Here is a 17,199-nt window from a genome sequence, read left to right as displayed (position 1 = left end):
TAGTTTACACGATTTTTAAACTTATATATATATATATATATATATATATATATATATATATATATATATATATATATTAGAGGGTTGTGTGTGGATATAGATGAAACATAAGATGCATGCGTGAGCGTGGGTTGGTAGTAGAGGTCCCATATCATATCACATGATGCTTTATTAAAGTAGTCTCCTTAGGCTTTCAACTCCCATCAACCTCTACTTCTCTTCCTCTTCTATTTATCTTCTACTTTTTCATATATATATATATATATATATATGAAGTTGAAATATGAAGAAATAGATATGCCAACACATGCCACCGAAAAAACTCTACTGAGCCTTTCATTTGCTTCTCTTCGATAAAAGTTTGATTTGGATGAGAACCAGCATCTACAATCTTTTTTTTTTTCAACTCATTTATATTTAATTTTAATCTATTTTTTTAATTTAATAATTAAGAACTATTATAAAAAGGAAAATCTCGAATTGGATCCTAAATTGGGAACCTCAAAGTGGCTCTATTTCATTATATTCCATCCATATCCCAGTGGAAGGGTCGTCGCTCAACGGATAAAAGTTTACTTAAATTGAAATAATAGTAAAAAAAGGACTTTTCCTTCCTTTTGCCGCATTTCGCTCAAAGGGTTGAAGGGAGATAGTGCATCAAGCTGTTGGATTTATGTTTTTAATTTCCAGGCGTGAATATTGGCAGTGGAAGGCCGTCGCTCAACGGATAAAAGTTACAACCCGTAATCGCAACAACCCAATTGCAAGACCCCTTCTCACAATGAAAATGTATATAACCCTATTCCGGTCACTACAGCCCCAGGTGGCGAAGAGCCGACATCGAGGTTATGAAGCTTCACTGTTCCCTGGGAATATATATATATATATATATATATATATATATATATATAGGAGCGTTCAAATAAAAACCATCTAATTTGTACAAAACCGTGCAAACTTCATTCAACCAATCATAATTTTTCATTTTGTTCATTTTTTTTTGTAATTATAAGAGGTTGATTAACCATTTTTATTGTGTATGATGTTAATCATGGATATTATCATCTTCATTATTTTAATTTTAGAGAAATACATGAAACAGTTTCATTAAATTATTATATAAAACAATTTCATAACCATATATGAAACAAATTCATCAAAAAAAGTATTATATGAAACAATTTCACAAGATTAAACAATTTCATGAAAAAATTTCATAAGATTAAACAATGAAATCGATGTATGAAGGTGGTTTGTACGGTTTGTACAAATGATGGTGGTTTTCATTTGATCGCTCCTATATGTGTGTGTGTGTGTGTGTGTGGATTTAATCAAATGAGAACCACAAATATGTTATAAACTTGTAAGAACCGATGTAAAAATAGTTTTTACATTATATTTTTTCATCAAATGCTTGCTTCATATAATTTGTTTCATAATATGATAGTTTCACATGCATTTGTTTCACCATGTGAATATATTTTACGTGCATTTTTCATTTCACTAGGTAAACCAAATACTTTTTTTAACATATAATCGTTTCATAAGGTAAACACAAACATATGTGAAACAATATTTTAAACCATAAGTTTTGATGACAAAAATCATGTAAAAAATACTTTTATATTGGTTTTCACGGGTTTGTAACATGGTATTTATTTTCTGGTTTCACCTATGAGCTTTTGGTAAACACAATTGGAACAACCAAAGTTCATAGACGAAACAAAGATCATTGTTTCGCCTATGAACTGTAAACAGAAATCATTGTGTTTTCACATATGAACTTTAAACAAAAATAAGTTTTTTACTTATGAATTATAAACAAAAACCATTGTTTCACTAACGAACCTTCTGGTTAATTACTTTATTCATTTTCTGGTTTCACTTATGGACTTTAGTAAAAGATTTGGAAAAATCAAAGTTCATACACGAAAAACATTATATCAGAATTATTGTTTCACCTATAAACTTTAAATAAAATTCATTATTTCATATATGAACTTTGGTAAAAGAAATGGAACAATCAAAGTTCATAGATGAAACCACCTGAATCAAAACCATAAATACATCAAACCAATTTTCAAATATGAAACTTAAATCAAGCCCCAATAACTGGATATTGTGCTTTGATTGTTTCTTCATCCTCAACAAGCTTCGATGGCTTTGTAACATTCTTCCATGGGGATCTACAATCATTCTCCGACTTGTGGCATCTTCAACCAAATCTCCGGTTTAAAATGGGGAAGACGGGAGGCCGAAATCCATTAGATTCGATCTGTAAATCAATAAATCGGGTGGTTTAAACATAGAGAGACGATGGAGGGGATGGTATGGGAAGAATCCAGAGGATTGCGACATGATATTTGATCGAAAGTCTGGTTTCCTGATGGAGAGAATTAGAACCATTGCATCTTCTACCGGCGCAACGAGGGGAGAATCGAGAAAAAGACAATAGGGAAGATTTGAAGAAATCCACTTATTTTAGGGATAAATAGAATTATAATTATCTTCCAAAAATACGATATAATTTGTTTCAAAATTACCTTTGACTTAATTTCATTTAATATGTTTTTTTTATATCACTTTATAATCTTTCGTCTAATCATAAGCATTCATAAAATAAAAATAAATGGTTCATATGATTTGTAAAGTTAACACTAATGTGTTGGTGAAAAAAATATGTTCCTCTCTCTCTCTCTCTCTCTCTATATATATATATATAGAGAGAGAGAGAGAGAGAGAGAGAGAAAGGGGGGGATGACATTTCAAATGCAACTCATTACATTTGTATACAACCTAATCAATTGAAATATTTATGAAAATAATCAGAGTTTGTTTATTATATTTGAATATTTATGGAAGATGATCAGGGTTCATTAATTATGATCAATATTTTATATTATGAAACAATCAAAACTTTTATGAAATCACATATTTATCAAATTAAATAAATGGTTGAGACTGAATTGTATTAATTGTACAAATATAACGGGTTGAATAATAACTCAGCTTACTATATATAGAACCATTTACATTTGTACAACCAATACAACTCAATCTTAACCATTAATTTAATTTGATGAATATGTGATTTTATAAAAGTTTTAATTATTTCTTAATATAAAGTATTGATCATAATTAATGAACTATATTTATCTTCCATAAATATTCATATCATAATAAATGAACTCTCATTATTTATATAAATATCTCAATTAATTAAGTTGTATTGATTGTATAAATAGATATGGTTGTATTTGAAATATATATATATATATATAGGTGGAGGTTCAAACGAGAACCCCTGTGATTTACGAGAACGCGAGAACAACCCAATAACCTCAAACTTTTTTAATTAATAAATTAACTTTTATCATATATAAATAATTTAATAAGGACAATAATGTAATTAAGTAATTTTTATAATTTTTATTTTATTTTAATTAACCATAATTATCTTTTCACGTTCCACGTTTTACTCTTGGTAGTTATCTTCTTCTTCTCGTTAACATCTTTTCTTCATATCACACCTCTATCACATAAGTATYACACTCATATCATATGATTATCACACYCATATTATATGATTACACCAAAATTTKAACTTRTCAACCAAAACGATAACCCAAGTGATGTATAATAGTGATTATCACACCCTTATCACATGATTATCACACCCAAATCACATGATGACACCAAAATTTTAACTTATCAACCAAAACGTTAACCCAAGTGATGTATAATGGTGATTATCACACCCCTATCACACTCATATCACATGACTATCACACCCCTATCATATGATTACACCAAAATTTTAACTTATTAACCAAAACGATAACCCAAGTGATGTATAATGGKGATTATCACACCCCTATCACATGATTATCACACCCATATCACATGATTATCACACCTAGTATAATCCTAACCTATTTCGTAACCGTTTTACTAGATAATGATAAGACTGATGATAATAATGAGTGTTTAAAAGATAATGATCGTGTTTAAAAGATAATGATCGTGTTTAAAAGATTTGATGATATCATTTCCATTATTACCCTTTTAATTTTAAATTTTTTTGAATCTTTTTAAATTTAAATTTAAATTTAAAAAAAAATTATTTTAGTTTTAATCACAATATGAGGTTATTGGGTTGTTCTTGCGTTCTCGTAAATCACAGGGGTTCTCGTTTGAACCCTTCCCTATATATATATATATATATATATATAATAGTTAGAGGAATTTATTAGAGATGAAAGCACAAGCGAAGATCGAAAAGTGCAAGATGTGTTTTTATAGCAAAAAGAAAGAAAATAATAATTGGGATTCACTTTCGGCAACTGAGATTTCAAACATTGCGGCTTCTGTCCTTTTCACATCATCATCATCCATTTATTTTTTACCACACATTTTCATTTTCTTATTAAATCTTTTCTTATTTAATATTAAAGTATTTTAATTATTTCATCAATTTTTTAAATTAAAATATGTTAATTTTTCATGTAATTTATATAAAAAATAATGTACTATTTTGGAAAATTCAAATATCATATATCTTTACATGATATATATGGTGTACATTTAATTGATTTATTTTAATTACAAGTTTCATTTTTTAACTAATTTTTTTTATGATTTAACAACTTTTACAAATGTAACGGTAGATTACTATGTATAGGAAGAGTTGTTCCTTTCTTAGATCCAACTATATCTTTCTTGGAAAGAACGATCATCGATTGCGGTGTCGCATTCCAAAAATGTTATCATTGATTCGAAAAATATCGAGGGACCCACATAGATGTCAGGTATGCATATGTATGGTCTGAATAAAGCGTGTAATATCGTATTCCTTGAAAATAATTTGTTATAATTAAATGAGATTTTTGGAAAATGAGCGTTGCGACGAGCACTACAATATTAATTCAAGAAACATATTGCTTTTTGTGCAACGATGGTACTTCATTGGTTTAAGCTTGAGCTCCAAAAATCAAACGTATCTGGAAATCCCAAGTTCAAATCCAAGGAGAAATAAAAGTCCCCTTGTGACCACGGAGGTTCAAATACGGTGACTCCGGACCACCCGCAAAGCAAATGGTCTCCTTGGGATTAGTCAACTCACATAGCGGATTGATATCCATGTCATTAAAAAAAAAAGATCACACGTCTATCTAAACAAAATAATTGATGTACCATCAAGAAATCAATCATTTACGTTTCTTGGAGCTACAAAAGAAAAGTGAAATTAGAGTTTATTGATGTAATCCTATTAGAATTCCTTCATTCATTCCTGCTACAAAAAGAATTTATATAAACCAAAATTATTACGAGTAAAAATGAGATTATGTCGTCAAAACGGACTCCACCCAATCCGATGTATATTCGTATGCAACAAACGTTACGGCACCAGCAGGTGCGGCTTTCACGATCGATGGCACGATCCCTTTGTAAAGTCCCGCCCACCCCTCCTGTTGCATGATCCGTTTCAGTGCATCGTACATGTTTCTGTAAGCACGATGCTCCACTCGAGCTCCGTATTTCGGATGTCTTTGCAATCCTTCAATCTGTACAACCACCAATGATTTTGTTTCTACCTCCACGTGGAATATACTGGTTTTGTTCGGTTTATTTGTTACTCCCTATATCCCAAAATAAGTGCTCACGCCTCTATTTTAATTTAACCGAAAGTAAGTGTCTACTTTCCAATTATACCCTCAATCATAAGATAAGAAATTCATTACTCCCTAAGTTGTGTTCTCGAAACCTTTTTACAAAGGAAATGAAAGAGAGGGAAACAAATTAAAACCCTTTAAAAAGATTAAGGGTGTAACCGTCATTTAGTGGATTAGAAAGTGTGATAATACACATTTTTAAAACCGTATTCCTTTTTCTATTGTGGGCATTTATTTTGGGACGATGGGAGTAATATACAAGAACTTTACCAGTTTCTAAGGATCTGTAAAAACTGTTCTCACATCAATGCAAAGATGTTGTCATCAAAATCATACCTGAAATCGCTTCTTGACAACATCAAGAGGATGACAAACAGCCTTAGCACATGATCCGGCAGCGAGCCCACAAAGAAAAAGCTGAAAGCTTGTGATAGGCTCTTCAGGGTGTGTTGCACCTGACGACCACCGTCCATTCCAGGCCTGAAACCAAATACCAAAATGTATCAGATATCTTTTTTTAAGAGATGCAAGTTATATCTCGTATAAATAACCCAGTCTACAATTGGTTAGAAGGCAAAATAATGGGAGGAAAAATGATGTATTACCATTGTCCAGCGTTTGAATGTGTCGTAAGTACCAAACTGCAAGCCAGCGTACGGGATAATCTCAACTAGAGTGGGCGATAATCCAGCATACAACCCACGAAAACCACGGGTGTTCATGATTTCAACAAATGCCGACCTCATATTCGGGTATATCTGCATAAATAGGAGATATCTGGTAAGAAAAACATTCAGAAGTGTTCTTAATATGGAGACAGAGTTGCAGCTGCAAAAGATATGATAAGATTCAATCATTTTCAATAGGATTTAAATCCTGTGGAAACAGAGCCCCTGGAAGAAAATTTGAGCACATGAAGTTCTAGAAATGAAGCATAATACAACAGCATTGGCATAGATTAGAAATGAGGCCATCACAAATCAAAGAAGCAACTAATATAGAGCAATGAGCACAAGCAAATTAAACCTGTCAACCTTAAACGGATTATAGGGGGGCTAGAGGGGTCAACTTTGTTCATACAAACAAATATATGATCAATTTATGGATCCCATTTCACCTATAAAAATCTGAGAGAATTTAGCGCCTGCAAAGAGTACATACAAATACTAAAAAAACTGCAACAGAAAAGGCTCAAAAATAAAAACATAAATTTGTCATTGGAGTGAATATCAGAATTTACCATTGAAGTTTCATGTTAAATGTTCATGTCAAGAATAGCATAGAAGTTCAATATGCTTTAATGTTACCTCTTGCTATAGTGTATAGAGGGATGTGCAATGGTGGCAACTTGCTGAAAGGAAAACCCCACCAATAGCAAAACAATTATTCCAAAAACTAATATGTTGCCGAGGTCGGGAAGTTAATCAAAATGACAAGATTTGTAAACCGTTGTGTTTATCTACGTATCTGCATGAGTCACAATTTCTCTAGGTGACCAACAAAATTAACCTAGTACAGGTTCCAAACCCACATTACGAATTTGGATGCAATCATCCACTGAATGCCAATATATTGAGAATGCCCAAGTGCTACTTAAAAAAGGGATCAAATACAGGACTCCTACAATTACATACTCCCCTAGTTAAATGCAACCTGAAGAGTCTTGGGATCCGTTCACCAAACCAAAATCCAAGCTTGTCACAGTGTGAGAACCCAAAGATGTATACATAAATATATTTCTTTCAAGCATTCAAAATTATTGTATAGATGAGTATGCAAACGTGCCTTTCATAATGGGTGGATAAGCATATTTTGAGCAAAATAGACCAATTATATTTAACCTAAATGGTTAGTGCAAGTCAGGCACGGGCCTCAAAATACATCTTATAGAAACATATATAAATACACACAACTTGAATAGGGTTTAGCAGCAGGTACAAGCCTGCAATGCAAAAACCAGCAGTACTTCGATAGAGGCAGAAGCGAGAAGGGTTTGAAGAGTGAGCCGCGAGGGAGAAGTTTTAAGTTTTAAGGTCTAGATATTTATAGAAGGAGGCTTGAAGTTCTAAGGACTGGGTATTTAATATTAGGGTTTGACTTATGTCATCTATTCAATAACCCTTCCTTTAAGAAGTCTAGGAGATGAGAAACTTCATTTAATATTAGGGTTTGACTAGGTACTTAGTAACTCCTTATGAGGTGCACCTAGGCCCAAAAGGCGCCTCAACCACAACACCCTAGTGAGCCTCGTGAAGCCGCGTCGCCTCGACTTTAAAGAAGCCCAAGATCTTGAGCCTTATGCAGCACAGGCACGCTTTTAACAACTTTGGTTAAGTGTATCTTGTCTTCAAGATTCAAAGTCAATCTAACTATTATCAGAGAAAATCTAAAATGGGTAAAACAGCACAAAGCTGCTGTGAGCAAGAAATGATGAAAGCCATTTAGACAAATTGTTATATTTGATCAAGTGTGTCATGTATAGAGCTGCTAAGACAGCAGAACATGAAGAATCTCTCTAACGACCAAGCTGTGGGATAAAGACAAAGACGTCCAACGTCACAAAAATGGTGAAAAAAAGTCGACTATTTCCCACAAGGAAATCTGAAAAAAGAGCAGAGAAGAGGGGGGCAACAAGGTAGTGAAAAGGTGATGATACAAATGTCTGCGGCTGTCAGCTGAAATTTTCTGTATAAACCTGCTGCCCAAGCATGGATTCAAGGCAAGACAATAAGAACAAAATTTTCCAAGATCAAACCAAAATTTCATAAGAAACTGGGAAGACTATAATGTTTGAGAAGTTGGGAAAGGGTGAATTCTGCTGAGGAGTCTTGCTAAGCATATGCAGGTCTGAATGGAGAAACTAAGCATCCCCTCTCCCTCCCATTTTCATGTCATGACCCTAGGTATAAATAGAGAAGCCCTCACTTTACAAACTTCACCCAAAACTAAAAGTATCAAAGCACTGAGCAATAGAGAGATAGCTGGAGTTATTGCAAGTAATCTACGAGTTATTTATATCCCGAGATTCGAACCGAATACCAAGCACCCATCTTTGCTTAACCTACTTGTCGTATTTTAACTACAGTAACTTGCTATTTACTTTGATTTGAGCCTTGTGTTCATTTGACTTCATAGACCCATTGAATCGAAGCTATTCAATAATTACTTGTTTCATGAATTTTTGAAATGAGAGTTGTGGTTTGGTAGCTTTCATGATTACATTGAGACATCAATTATTTGAACATTAATAATATTAGTCCTTATCGCCCAACCTTATAGCCTATCTTTGTTACATGTGTAACAAAACGATATGAAAAAGTAATTTGCGATACTATGCTATAACTTAAATGAATGATCAAATATTCCATTGCTACGTACAACAGAACATGACCTCCGGTACCATTAACTTGTGAAATTATCAAAGCAACAGGATGATCAACATAAAACGAATATTTTTTATGTTAGCACAAAATGCATATAATATTAAACCCATTATACTCATGAATTTCTATTATGTCTGCAGAGTCTCAAAATTATATCAGCCTCTGAAGCTTGTACCATGAGCATGTTTATTATGTAAAAAATGGAATTATATTCTGCAGGAAGTAAATGTAATAGCATTTATACGCTTCTATGTATGTACCTTTGGCTCCCCTTGAGAAGCTAAAATGGTTCGTATTAAATCAAACGGATAGGACCCAACAGTAGCAGCACATCCAGCTAGCGCGCCGCTCATGAAAGACAGGTATGGACTTAAATGAATGTGATCTTCTGCATGACAAAGAGGCCCGGTGTTCGGGAGGCGTGAGAAAAATAAATTGATCTAAAAAACCAAAAAAGCATAACACCTATCTTCCAGGTTGTATGTCCCATTTGCCAAATGCACAATATTTTGGAATATGTCTCTTACATGCCTACTCCAGTCATCTATTCTAAACTATATTAACACTTCCATGAACAGCAATACCATTCAATGGAGCCAAAAGGCAAAAAACATCACAGCATTGGCCCTCCAACTTTGGTAAATCAACGAAGCTGTGTCCCTTTCATAAAATATAATAACTTGTAAAATAACAAAAATCTTCATGTGCTTCGTGAAAATTTTATTAAGACAACACCCATGCCCCTCAGTCATCCTCCCTTTTACTTATCTATCCCCATCCTAGTGGAGTGAAAGATAGAAGTCAAATTTAGATCACCGACTGATGAACCCAGAGCTGATGACAGCAACAATTCCTAATGTTTATACACATATATCCATTCACTAATATGCAGACTAGAATTATCAAATTATAATGATAATGTTTACAATATATAAATATGTTAGTAATGTTCTCATCTTTAAATAATTGCTCTCGAAATTTTGTAATGACAATTTAATACCAGCTGACAAGTGACTAGCCCAAGTAAGCTTTCAGAACCTTAAGTGACAGTCCTACCTCAGACAATAACAAACTCCTATACACAAATCTAGGCTAAGGGAGAATGCATTAAAAGAAGTAGCTGTCTAAATCGCCCACCAGTTAGACAAGAAAAGGGTACTAAGAAATGCTTTTGGGTGAATAATAATGAGTCAAGGACTCTTGTTATGGAGATTCAAATTGAACACAGACCCGACTTGGAGGATCCAGAGGCAAAAGTTTTCACTTTATGCAACACCATGAACTGTATAGCCGTGTATGGCATGACCATGAGAAGTGCTGGGACATTGCCACGCCAAAAGCCCTGAAAAAGGAGCTATGTTAAACACAGCCAAATAAGAAAGAACATCTAGTATAGATGCATAGATGGAAAAAATCCTTGGTAAAGATATCAAAGAGTTTATAAACCAGTAGCATAAGTTGTGGCCTACATCTAGGCTCTAGCTGAGGTCTTTGACAACAAAATAGAGTCAGGTACAAATATGTGTGCACAACCAATATGAACGGATAGAATCTATATTGTGCCAAAATAAATACACAAAATTCCCTACAAATAACAGAGATTTAAACCGCATTGTTCCCAAAGAAAATATTTATAGATTGGAGATGTTTAATAGGGCTGAGGTATGACCATTAACAGCTTGGTCCTGTCAGTATGCACAGAGAAAAGGTAAAGGGAGAAACAAGCAAGTAGAAAGACAGACATGATAAATAGAGCTGACTTATAAGACTCTGTAGATGACAATATAATCAACTACAAGAAATTACTACACTCTCTAGCATAACTAGATTTGACTAGTGTATCAATGGCACATGATTTGAGAGATTATTATAACTTAACAAATAAAAGCCATAGAAGTATGTTTGAAACCTTGAACCAACAAGAAGAGGTATTGACTTTTTTTTAAGTTGGAAGTTTCCTAAAGGTGATGCATTCCCTAAAAATGCACCTTTGGGAATCCAAAAGGCAAACAACAGGCCCTGAACCCACCATAAGATATGAAGAAGTCCCCCCCCCCACGAAAAAAAAATCAATGGTGAGGTAGGACATTCATATCGGCAGAAAGAAGGTTCTCAATGTAATGTACATAACCTCCCTTCCATGATCACTTAGGGAGTGCTTGGTTGAAGGTTTTGGATGATAAGACTCAAAAGAAAGCAGACTATTTCACTTGAGAGTAAAGCACCAAAAGCAAACAACAGCATTCAGTGCATTAGTTGAAGGACCCGTACCGATAGGCCTTCCTCTCTAAAGATGTCTTTAGATGCTTGAAACATTCCAGTATATTTAGAGGTCCCATATACATTTTTGCTGAGCAATGCAAAAGAAGTAGTGGGTTCCAGTTGAACCTGCAAATATAATCAACAAAAATTATGTTCAGTTTAACTTGATGTCAAAATCAGCCAAAAGTTAAAATACATTGATTCTTCAAAAGGTCCAAAATCGACCATCAAAATTGATAATATCAAAAACTATGTGATGCTGATAAGACATTCAGGAATTGTGACACGGTATAAACCCAAAATCTATTACCTAAGAGAACTTGAATAGTTATTTTCCATTATGTTTAAAGGGTATTACGTAAAGTCTGTAATTTAAGCATCCAATGCCAGCCACAATGCATCAGTACTTCTGAACTTGATATAATGAAATCAAGGGAGACTGGCATTACCAAATTTGTCATTAAAAGAATTGGAACTGTGTTCTTAGATCATCGATCCAGCAGCATTTATGTACTTGACAAGTGGCATTCCGATCGTGAAGGGTCTCCATAAAAGAGACGACAAAGTGTGTTGCTACATTGCAGTTTGAACTTCAATCTCAGTCTAATCGTATTTCTATTATTGTTGCCTAAATGCATAATGGTAAAAGGAAACTATTAAGTTGGCTGTTTTCCAGCAATTATTCCATCCATATTGATTGGTTTCCCCAAAAAGTAGAAACTTTTGTGAACATTCTGGATTGGCAATAACATCATCTTCCTAATTACAAGAATAATATTAACGGTCATAAATTATCACTTCCTTTTTCCTTAAAGATGCTTTTATTTGTTTTTAAACTAATAAAGCAAGGGACGACGTACAAGGGTTCTACATCAATATGAAAAATTCACCTGGAACCGGATTTTAATAACATCAAGGGGGGAAGTAACTGTTCGAGATATAGCTCCTGAGATAGAACCGGCCGTCGCATCTATAAACGCCCTTTTAAGTTGCCCCGGCTCTTCCATCTCCCCAAATACCAGCACAGCTTATGCTAAAACCTAAATAAATATAATACAAAATGGCAAACAGAATAAGCACAATTTGCAGCATATTTAAATCGAACCGAAATTGAGCATTCAATCAAAAATCATTAGGGTAATCGTATAACCCATAAAAACAATTTCAGTGTGATAGCGTCATTAATACGGAATGTTTCTAAGCGAGATGAATTGGGGATTAATCAGGGTGGAATTGTAAATACTTACTTCTTAAAACGACTTAAAACTTGTATACCCCTTTAATAGATAATGTAGAAAAAGGATACAACGGCGAAACTACGAAGAAGTTGACATTCATACAAAGTAAGGATACCTGAGAAGGAAGGAGAAGAAGAGCGGAGCCGCCGCCATTGATTATTGGAAAGTGAGTGGGTATGGAAGGTTGCCGCCTGGAGATGCGAACGGCGGCAATTGGGTGGCGTTTTTTGAGAGAAGAAGCGGTTCGATTGGCTGCTTTGCGTGGCTACCGGAAATCTTTCTTTAACATACAATCGTACCACGGTTCAATATATATATATATACCGGCGTAAATTGAAAGATATTTTTAAAGGTATATTTTATTTATAAATTCACAATATTCTTTTATTGTTTAAGGAATTGATCGTAAAAATATTTTTTACATATTTGTAAACTTAGCCGTTGTTTGGGATTATTTATAAAAATTAGAAGAGTACTCATGCAATGCAGCGATACACATCTCAATTTTAATGTTCTATTTTATTATTTGTCTATGTCGATGTTATAATACGATTTTATGTGTTTTTAATAAAACATTAATGATTTTATTTTTGAATAAAATATAAATTTGAAGATATTATAAAATTTTGAAAAAAAAATATATATCAATGTTAATATCAAATCAATTATTTAAAAGTTGTCATTTTTTATGTAATTTATTTAATTAAAATTATTATAATTTAATTAAGTTTAATAACGAAATAATTTATTTTTGGTTTAATAATATAACATTTTATAAAGATAATWATTAAGTATTCTGTTAGAACTCAATAATTATCCTAATTATATTTTAGATTTTTTATATTTAAAATGAGATGTTTATCTTGTATTTGATTATGGTTATCTGCAGTTTGTTACACGAACTTAGATATGGAGCTTTAATAAGTTGTACTCATTCACAATCTATTTGCAATTATGAGTTTTAAGTAATATGTATTAATAAACAGTATTTTACGCATAAAAAGTGGTTTTTAAGAGTTTTTGTCAAATGTTTTATAATATAGTATAGATAACTTATTGACTTATTTCGATGCGGCACCGGTAATAAACACTTATTAAGTGTTTGAATAAACAACTTATACCGATTCCAAACCGATGATTAATAAGAATTATAGATATATTTTTTAAATATTATGTAACAAGTTGTTTGAGGTAAGTAATTATAGGAGATAAATATAGAATTATCTTGGTTTCAATTAATTGTTCATATAATTGTCGTATTTTGATTTTAAATTTATAATGAAATATAATAGATGTGGTTTATTTACAAACTCAAAATACTGAACATAAGACCTACACGTAAGGGAATCGGTCCTACTCATAAAGGTGAAGAACCAAGCACTAGTTCGTTGAAAACAAAAAGAAAGACTGACTTTTAGATGACTTATTTAAAAAAGAGTCGTTATAACTGCTCGTCAGAATAGGCTTTCAGGCAGCCAGTAGTACAAACTCATACAAATCAATCTTAATCGTTCACTAGTCTAATGCGTGCGTATCTAATTTGATGAATATATCGATTGTTTCTTAATATAATGTATTGATTACAATGAATGAATCTGATAATTTTTTATAAATATTCAAAATATGATATATAAACTTTCATCATTTCTATAAATATCTCAGTTTTTTTAATTTGTACTAATGATTGAATTTGTAAAAAATTCCTACTTTATAAATGTATGTTATTTTGTTTTGAATTAATATTTATTCTTTTTATATTTTAATAAAAAGTATTTTAGCAATAACGCATTATTTAATAAAAGGAAAACAGATTAGAAAAAAAGGTATTGTATTTAAAAGAAAAAGAAAAAGAAAATAAAATAAATAGTTATTCACATCATTTAGCATATATTCTCATACATTCCGATGTTGACTTGTTTCATAAAGATTCTCAGATATTTTGTTTGGTTTGGGGGATTATTTTTGAGAGATTAGAATTTAGAGGGATTTGAATTAGAATCGATTTAAACTCATTGGTGTATTTGATTTGTAAGATTTGAAATGGAATTGAATTTCATTATTTATAAAAAAAAAATTATTGAAATAATTAAATTATATTTTTATTAATAGATTATTATAAAACAAATGTTTTTAATATTTTTTAAAACTTTATGTTATAAACTCCTATGAAATCACGTGAAATTCAAGCACCATGAGGATTTCAAAATCTTATGTTTATATGATTTCAATTAAATACTGGGATTTCAAATCCCAACACATAAGATTGGAACGGGTTTGAAATTCAAATCATCTCAAACTTATTTCATTCCTGTAAATTAAACGGGACCGATTTATTATGTATATATTATATTTTTCCGTTTCATATTCATTAACATTGAACCTCTCCTTTACATTAAATACACACAACTTCAAAATCTGGGAATAAAATAGGAAAAGATTCAAAAAACCCCAATGGACTTTACTGTTTTTTTGATAATTTTTTTGAATAGATAAGTTTTTAGATATTCCAAAACTTGTTAAACAAATCATTGAACTTTCTAAAACATATTTGATACATTCTTATGACCTATAAAACCGGTTAATGTGGTAAAATAATAGAAAAAGTCTGGAAAAAAACCCAACGAACTTTCATATTTTGAACAATTAATTCCTTAGACATTTTTTTAAACGAAAAAACACTTACATTTCTAAAGCGAAACAAATATATCATTCTCATTATCTTAAAAACATACAAAAGTTGTATCCAAATGATAAATAATTTGCACACAAAAATGGGACTTAATTTACCTATAATTGAACCAAAATATATATACCAAGAGTTGTTTCTAATAAGAAAATATTCATTTAACATGACAGAACGGGACAAAACTCACTGTCTCATGTTTGGCGCAACATGGGACAGAACAAGAACTCACTGTCCCATGTTTGGCGCGACATAGGACAGAGACAAGAACTGGGATAAGGTGGGACAAAATAGGTTTTTTCTTGTTCCACCAAAATAGGTGGAACAAAATGGGACAAGAATGAGACAAAAACTAAAATATTACTAATCTATCTTAGTTTAATATATAAGCTTAATATGGTATTTGTTTTAATGGTCTTCACTTCTAATTTCGGCCGCCGCCACCACTACCGGCGGTCACCGATGGCCACCTCCACCTCCTCTTCCACTGCAACAATATCCTTTACCGCCTCAACAACCACCGTCCACCAAGCCCATTGCCACCTCTACTATAGTCGACCACCGACCACCACCGTCCATTGCCGCCACCACTACCACCATTCGCCACCTTCAACTCCTCCTCTACTACAACCTCCTCCACAACCTCCACGACCACCATCGGCCACCACCATTCATTGTCACCTCACCTCCACCATAACCACCACCACCACCACTATCTTCACTACATCAACCACAACTACCTCCTCCACTGTTGTCAACCATCATCACCACCACAATCTACCACCTTCATGTCTTCTATAACCACCGTTGTCCACCAAGCACCACTGCTTCTACCTTCATAACCACTGTCGGCCACCGACCACCACCTCCCATTGCCTCTACTAACATCAGCCACCACCACCTCCACCATAACCAAAACCACCTCTACCACCACCACTACTACCATCAATTATATCAAATTTTTCATTCAAATTTGGTACAAATATGAAAATTATATACAAATATTTATTCTTTAATTATTTACTTTATTTGTGTTAATTATAATTATTATATAATATTTAAAATCATCAAATAACTTTTGGGGGTAGCTTGTCTAGTTCTGTCCCGTCCAGTCGTAGTCGTACCAAACACCAGACATACTCCTGTTATGTTCAATCATGTCATGTCCAGTCCTATCCTCTTGTCATGTCCAGTCCAGTTCTATTCTGTTCAATCATGTTCAATTATGTCTGCGTACCAAACGCTACCAAAATGATTATTAATTGTGAAGCAAAGTGGATTGTTAAGTTTATGTCAAATTAGGTTTTTGCATAGATCAGCTAGAAGCCGTTGGTAGGAATAGAACTTGAGAACTTGAAGTGTTTATGTCAAAGAAACTGGTGGAAAATGAACTCTAAAGATAAAATGAAAACAAATTCTAAAATCAAACCGAACCTGAGAAATCAAACTGACTTGTGGGAACCGAACTTGAGAAATCAACCTTGTGGGAACCAGCCTAGAATGGCCGGCGACGATGGACCGGTATGGTGGCGACAAGTTGTGCGGCAACAGGTGGTGGTATGGTTGCGACGGGCGGTGCGGCATTGACGAGTGGTACGACGGCGAGTAACATGTTCTAGAAAGTCTAAGGATATATTTAACATGTTTTGAAAAGTCCAATGATTTATTTGTTCCAAAAAATAGTCCAAAAACTTAATCATTCCAAATAGTAAAGTCCATTGAGTTTTTTGGACTTTTTTCAATAAAATATTAATAATTGTGTATGAAATTAACAAAAATAAGATATTTATCTATACTATCTTATAAATTATTTGGCTAAAACTCTTAAAACTCTTAAACTCGTTCATCCTTAAACGATTTCATCCCTATCCGATTTCATCCCATATCTGAATTCGTGTAACTAACTGCAGATAAACACAATCAAATACAGGATAAACATCTCATTTTACACAATCAAATAC

The 17,199-nt window shown here is 32.8% G+C and overlaps 1 protein-coding gene across 1 annotated transcript; it reads right to left on the bottom strand.

Moving 5' to 3' along the window:
• Positions 1-5,173: 5,173 nt before the first annotated feature.
• Positions 5,174-12,817, bottom strand: LOC112528063 (mitochondrial thiamine diphosphate carrier 2-like). Its single transcript, XM_025138967.1, has 8 exons — positions 12,671-12,817; positions 12,208-12,357; positions 11,327-11,443; positions 10,286-10,397; positions 9,316-9,443; positions 6,278-6,430; positions 6,009-6,152; positions 5,174-5,564 (listed from the first exon to the last, which is right to left on the bottom strand). Exons 2-8 carry the CDS (start codon positions 12,322-12,324, stop codon positions 5,343-5,345), a joined length of 993 nt encoding a protein of 330 aa, XP_024994735.1. The 5' UTR covers positions 12,325-12,357; positions 12,671-12,817; the 3' UTR covers positions 5,174-5,342.
• Between the last annotated feature and the right edge of the window lie 4,382 nt (positions 12,818-17,199).

This window comes from Cynara cardunculus (genome assembly GCF_001531365.2).
Source record: "Cynara cardunculus var. scolymus isolate 2C chromosome LG 15, CcrdV1, whole genome shotgun sequence".
In the NCBI taxonomy this organism is placed as follows: domain Eukaryota; kingdom Viridiplantae; phylum Streptophyta; class Magnoliopsida; order Asterales; family Asteraceae; genus Cynara; species Cynara cardunculus.
The sequence above is the reverse complement of the archived record's forward strand: the minus strand, read 5'-3'. Positions and strand labels throughout refer to the sequence as shown.